The sequence below is a fragment of the Hydra viridissima genome, unplaced genomic scaffold (assembly GCF_058129835.1).
Source record: "Hydra viridissima isolate aposymbiotic clone 2 unplaced genomic scaffold, HvirCarnegie_v1 scaffold_15, whole genome shotgun sequence".
NCBI lineage: Eukaryota > Metazoa > Cnidaria > Hydrozoa > Anthoathecata > Hydridae > Hydra > Hydra viridissima.
Window position 1 is genome coordinate 9649034 of NW_028324314.1, and position 6617 is coordinate 9655650.

At 28.2% G+C, this 6617-nt stretch overlaps 1 protein-coding gene and 1 non-coding gene across 2 annotated transcripts; one reads left to right on the plus strand and one right to left on the minus strand.

Annotated features, from left to right (window-relative positions):
- Positions 1-200: 200 nt before the first annotated feature.
- Positions 201-282, minus strand: Trnas-aga (transfer RNA serine (anticodon AGA)). The gene has a single exon. It is a non-coding gene; the product is annotated as a tRNA-Ser (tRNA).
- Positions 283-1407: 1125 nt separating this feature from the next.
- LOC149878554 (charged multivesicular body protein 1a-like) lies at positions 1408-6094 on the plus strand. The gene is made up of 9 exons (XM_090073274.1): positions 1408-1677; positions 2173-2192; positions 4118-4195; positions 4696-4842; positions 5169-5237; positions 5317-5376; positions 5476-5529; positions 5606-5748; positions 5870-6094. Exons 1-9 carry the CDS (start codon positions 1671-1673, stop codon positions 5889-5891), a joined length of 600 nt encoding a protein of 199 aa, XP_089929400.1. The 5' UTR covers positions 1408-1670; the 3' UTR covers positions 5892-6094.
- The last annotated feature ends 523 nt before the right edge of the window (positions 6095-6617 follow it).

Below are 6617 nucleotides of genomic sequence, written 5' to 3' on the forward strand. Positions count from 1 at the left end.
TTAATGATATTAGGCTCATTATCCTTGGTCATCTCTTCACGTTTTAATTTCCATTATGCATTAGGACAGTTGCATTCATTCACTTAAAATTTCATTCAGTACTCAGTCAAGGACAAATAATAGAAAATACGAAAAGAGAAATCCGAAGAAAACCCGTGTATTCCAAACGTAACTTTCACGTGTTATTCTGCAAAATGTTACGCTATGAGTAGGATTCGAACCTACGCGGGAAGATCCCATTTGATTTCTAGTCAAACGCCTTAACCACTCGGCCATCACAGCACATTTTGTTGATTATTTTAAATTGTTTACCTATTAAAAAAAAAAAAGTTGAAAAGTTTATGAGGGTTGTCGAAATATTTCCTCTTGAAAGTAAAACTATAGAATGCACAGAACCAATACGAAACAAACTTTATCGGTATGCTACATTTTAGCGACACGTTACGAGAACCATTCAAGACAGAATTGGTCTCGTCTCGCATCTTTAATTTGGAAACGAGACTAAGTTAACAAAATTGCGATTTTAATAAGAAATAACGAGACTTGTCTCGGAATTCTTTAAAACAAATGTTTTCTCGATATGATTTGTCAAAGTGAAAATATCTAAGATGAGAGCAAGTAATTTAAGCTTGTATTAAATTTGCAGTTTGTTCACAGCAGCTTTGAGTTATTCCAGAAACCTTCAAATTCTTTTTAAGAAAATCAATATAATTTACAAGAGTTTGGGTGAAAACCATGTTTCAAAATTACTTGGAAAGACGAAAATCTTTTTAATATTCTTAACCTGATCTTATCTAAATCTTCTTAATTTTAATTTAAAGTGCAACTAAGCAGTGATTAAAAGTTGTTAGAATTGGTTCTATTTGATTATTTTTCACTTTGTTGAAGTTTAAAGTTGAATTCAATAACACTTAACAACACCTGGCCTTCACAATTTATTATTAGGAACTTCAACTGTCCCCAACTAAATACTGTAAAGTAACATCTGATTTGTTTTTTATCAAGCCTGCTAAAAAAGGGGATCCTCGGACAGCACAATATCAAAGAATGCGGACAAACAGCCAATAAAAACACACATTTTCATAGCCTATTTGTTCGCATACTGTAATCAAACCAAAAAAAGCAATAAATGTATTTTTACTACTTTACTTAATCAAACAATGAATGTATTTTTTTTACTTAAATGAGTTGTTAAATGGGAATATTTCCAATAAACTACAGATTTATATCTTTTCAAGATAAGAAGATGATTCATATTAACTGGCTTATTATTACTTTTCAACTTTATGTACGCTTTTTTTTTATTTTTGTACTTGATTTACATTAAAAGCATAGAGAAATTGGCTTTTTAAACGCATTGTTCCGTCTAATTGACCATTATTCAGCCTTGTGCAACTTTCAGTGTTCGTTGCAACCTTCCCCTAATTTTCTTTGCAATAATTCCAAAGAAAATTAGGGGAAGTTATCGATTATTTCGAAATTATTTCGAAAGTGTCGGCGGCATGAAAACTCTAAATATAGCTTTTAGCTTTAACAAAGATTTTTTAACTTTAAAAACTCAAGTCAGAGATGCATGTTTAGAGGAACAAAACAAGTATATAGGTCGAACATAAATAATGTTTTTTTTACTTGTATCAATATATCATCAAATTTGAAGATTATATTTTGGAATGGAAGGTAAGATACTCTTGTTTAAATGTCCTATGTCGTACCCCAGCTTCGTTATTCTACTGCTATTTTTTTTGGCTAGGGCCAAACATATAATAATCTGCAGCTATAGGATCTCGAATGCGATTATTATTTACTTTGAGAAAATAATAATGTATGTATGTATGTATGTATGTATGTATGTATGTATGTATGTATGTATGTATGTATGTATGTATGTATGTATGTATGTATGTATGTATGTATGTATGTATGTATGTATGTATGTATGTATGTTGTATGTATGTATGTATGTATGTATGTATGTATGTTGTATGTATGTATGTATGTATTTATACATACGTATATATATATATATATATATATATATATATATATATATATATATATATATATATATATATATATATATATATATATATATATATATATATATATATATATATATATATATATATACACACACACACACACAACCTACATTTTTTTATTTAACTTTTTTAGATACTCTGTTCCAGTTAAAGGTCAGTTAATAATGCTAATTTTTTTTTTTTTAAATGCTCTATGAGTTAATTTAGTTTTTAAATTGTTTACATGTTTGGAATTAGCAACATGGTCTTATTCCTACCATAATTCACAACTACTTTAATAGGAAAATGTATGGGCATAAGCTAAGATCAGTCAATTAAAACTTAACTATCCTATTAAAACAGATTCTATTTCATTTCAGTATATATTTTCTTAGAACACCCTAACAAACACTCTCAAGTACAAATTATATCCATAAGTTTTAGTTAAGTACATAGTGTTACCTCTATAACATTTGCTTTGCATAAATGTATTTTATAATTTTTTGTTTATATATGTGCATGTTAATATATTGGCTTCTGTATATTATTTTATTTATATTATATAATTTACTTTTAATATTATAAATTTTTTTTAATGTTATTTTTATGCATTCTTTAAATGTTTAGATCATTGTGTTTTGTTAGTTAAATACTACTTGCAATTATCTGTGTTTTATAAGATTTTGATTTATACAAAAAATATTGATATTGATATACATTTATTTATACAAACATTGTATTTTACAAGTGACTAGATGTTTTTGCTTAATATCAAAAATGAATAAAACACCTTTGTAGCACCATGTACTACAATCTGACTTCAAAAGAAGAAATGAATGTGGCACAGACCTTGATGATGGTGTCCTTCTTTACTTGACTTTTAACCTCAGCACCTTCTTTATTTGACTCTTAACCTCTCCTTAACTATGCCCTACATGTAGTAGTCAAGTGGATAACAGTCTGGTAAAACTAGAGGGTTACAAGTCAGGTGACCAGTGGAATAGCATAATCATTGTAACCCGGCCTGAGTTATTTTGGTTTTATGTGTTAATTACAGAGTTCGAACACATAATCCCTTCTGTTTGCTTTTAAAACATCAATGTATCTGTTTGTATTAACCCTTGGTCCTGTCTTGAAGAAGCATGGTAGCAAGTGAGATCACCCTCACTGCTAACAACACCTAAGACTAGGATAGAAGGGGAACTTAGGATTTCATTTGCAGGTCTTCTGTAATTGTTTTGGATATGGTTTTGTGGTTTACATTCTTTATTTGGCCATGGAAAACATTGAGTTGTCTGGATTTTGTAGAAAAATCTCTAATTTCTTTTTATGTCACAACAATAAGCATGTTTTTAGCATCATAATCCCCTTTTAATTTGTAAACAAAGTTTTTTTTTTTTAGGTTCTAGCAGTCTAAAAGCAACAATAATGGGAGCTTTCTTGTCATATTTAGATTTTTTTTTCATCTGTAGATTTTGAAAGATAATACATATGTATATTTAATCCATATCACTAATACTAATAATATATATAAATTCATATGTAATCTGTTTGCAGACAAAGTTTGCCTTATTTTACCCTGTATAAGTCTCTTAAATTTTTTTTCTTAATTTATATTTTCTTAAAGTTTCTTTAATTTTTTCAGTATAGTATTACTGCTAGATTTGCACTCATTACTTAAGTGTATATAATGTTGGCCACTGCATGTTTTTATACAGCTTAAATAGTGCATTATGACCTAGTAATATTTACATGGTTCCCAATAAGTTCAATTATCCAAAGTCCTTGATTTTAAACTGACATTTAAGTTAGGCTTTATATGTAAAAAGGCTGATTTACAAGATCTCAGGTAGAAAGCCACTTTTTTTTTTGCTGTTGCTTGTTGATTTTTAAATGTTGAATTATTTAAAATAGTTTGATGAAAGGCTTCTATTTTGTTTTGGATTCTCATTTTGAGGTGTAGCAAAAAGTTTAGTAAGGTTTTTTTTTTAATGGTTTTAAATGCCATAAAGTTAAAGTTAGTATGCTTGACTCAGGACAAATGGCTTCAAATGACTTTAAATGGATAAAATGGAATATGTAAAAACTTCTATTTTAAGTTTGCTGCAAAACAGCTGGAAAGAGCGTCAAAGAAATGTGAAAAAGAGCAAAAAGTTGAAGAAGGAAAAATCAAAAAGGTAAGAAAATCTTCAATTTTTTTTTTGGTCAACTAAGAAGAAAATAAATTTAAATGCTGGAAAAAGTGAAATATTATTTCAGGTTAATCTATATTTCCAAAGTTATTTGTATAATAATAAAGGGCTCTGGATCAAGTCACATGGTTTTTCTTATTTCATATTAACATAAAACAATCAGATTTAAAAACCATTTTTTGATGATCAGCTATGAAAAGTTACAAATAAAAGTAACATTTTTCAATTCAAATATGTGCAATCTATATAAATTTATAATAATTACTGTTTGTTGCAATGTTGTAAAAAAAAATCTTTTTCTGAAAAATGGTTTAGTTTTAATTTGCATTAAAATCCACTTTGTTTCCTACTGCCATAAGAAGGCATCCATCTTTACACTTTTTACCATAAAAAGTATCTATTATATTTCTATCATAAAAAAAACATCCTCCTCTATACTTGTTTCTAATTCTTTTTTTTTTTTTTTTATCTTTAATACTTAATAGGCATTACAGCAGAAAAATGTAGATGGAGCAAAAATTTATGCTGAAAATGCAATACGCAAAAAGAGTGAGTCATTGAACTACTTGCGCATGGCCTCTCGTATTGATGGTGTTCGATCTAGAGTACAGTCTGGTATTATGATGAAAAGTGTATGCTGATTTTTTATTCATTTATCTTATTAGATCAAATGTTTTGAAACAAAATTTGTATAAATTTTTCACTTTTTCATTGGTGTAACACGCATCTAATAAAGCAAAACTTATTTAAAAGAAAAATTTTTAAAAAATTTAAAAGGAAACTTGTAAATCAAGAAAAAAACATTTTTAAAAAATTTTATTAAAAGTTTCCTAAAATATTTGTAATTTAAAAATGTAAGTATGTTTAAACCTGTGTTTAAATAGCTTTTTTTTTTTGTTAAATAACTTTTTTATCTTATTTTAACAAAATTTTAAAAGGCAAATATTTTTTTATTCAGCTAACAAAGAGCATGGGAACAGTTGTCAAAGGTTTAGATAAAGCATTAGCATCCATGGACCTAGAAAAAGTGTGTTGATTGTCTTGTATACATGTTTCATATGTTATTTGTAATGAACAAACAAAAGTTTACTGTTTACTTGATCTAGGTGTCAGCCATCATGGAAAAGTTTGAAACTCAGTCTGAACAACTGGATGTGCATTCATCAGTAAGTGGTTCATTAAGTAAGATAAAAACGAAATCACGAAAAAAAAAACTTAATTTTTTTTGTTCATTTTTTTGTTCATTTTTTTGTTTATCTCCCCAGGTTTTGGATAACACAATAAGTGATGCGATGACTTTGTCGACTCCTCAAAACCAGGTAAAACTATTTTTGTAAATAACGTTTTTAAATTGTTCAGCATGTGGTAAACGTGTTTAAAAATTTATCGATTTAGGTGGATATGCTTATTCTTCAAGTCGCTGAAGAAAATGGTTTAGAACTAATTGATGCGTTGGCTGAACTTAACCCTGGAACTTCATCACTCCAATCTGTTGCTACTACCGCAAAGCCAAGCAGAGAATCAGAACTAGATAAAAAGTTTGATTTTGCATTTAATTCTTGCATTTTTTTTCCCTCTCCGTTTCTGCAATCAAATAAAAAATTTGTTTCAGTTGACATAAGTTTTTTTTAAACTTTACTTCTTTAATTTTTTTTTCAGGTTGGCGGCTTTAAGAAATTGATTATCAGAAAATTTCATGCTAACTCCGTGATTTGTTTTTGTTTTTTTTTTTTGCAATTCATAGCGAATCTGTTGTAGGAAAAACTCGCCTATTTATCTTCTGCAGCTAGTTATGCAGTTTAAAACAGTTTTTTTAAACTTTTGATATGGATTGAGAGCTTTATTATCACATTTTTTTCTAAACGAAATAAAGAGAAAACTGTTTCTTTTTTGTCTTTTTGCTATTTAAGACAGAGGCGAAATTTGTTAAAGGTTACGAGTTTAAAAAAATAGTCAGAGATGGTGAAAATCAAATAAGAGTATGTTGTTTTGGAGTTTACAGTGAGTTTGGAGTTAGAAGTTTGTATTAATATTTTTAATAGTTGTTAAGCTAATAACTCGTCTATTTTCATCTTTAGAAACGTCTAAATAGCATCAATTACAGCCTTACAATATTATATATAAAATAAATATTTCAGTATTTGATACAGAGGGAAGTTTCTTGTTTGTTTGTTTTTTTATCAGATTTTCGACTCAATCCAAAAACTCAGGTTCTATTTTCTACGTTTTTGTTGAATGTGGAATATCTTTCAAATAATTGATTCCATTCGCCATCCATAATTACCATAATATTGCTACATACTTACGTCATATGGGGATTCATTGACACTTTGGTAAACGTCATCTGCTCTAAAACTCATGTAAGTGTCGTCATCGTAAATTTTGTTTTCGTTCTGTGGCAGCACGT

Coding starts and splice junctions, on each gene's coding strand:
- LOC149878554 (XM_090073274.1), top strand. Junction 5,377..5,475: donor AACTGGATGTGCATTCATCA/GTAAGTGGTTCA, acceptor TTATCTCCCCAG/GTTTTGGATAACACAATAAG. Junction 5,749..5,869: donor GAATCAGAACTAGATAAAAA/GTTTGATTTTGC, acceptor TTTTTTTTTCAG/GTTGGCGGCTTTAAGAAATT.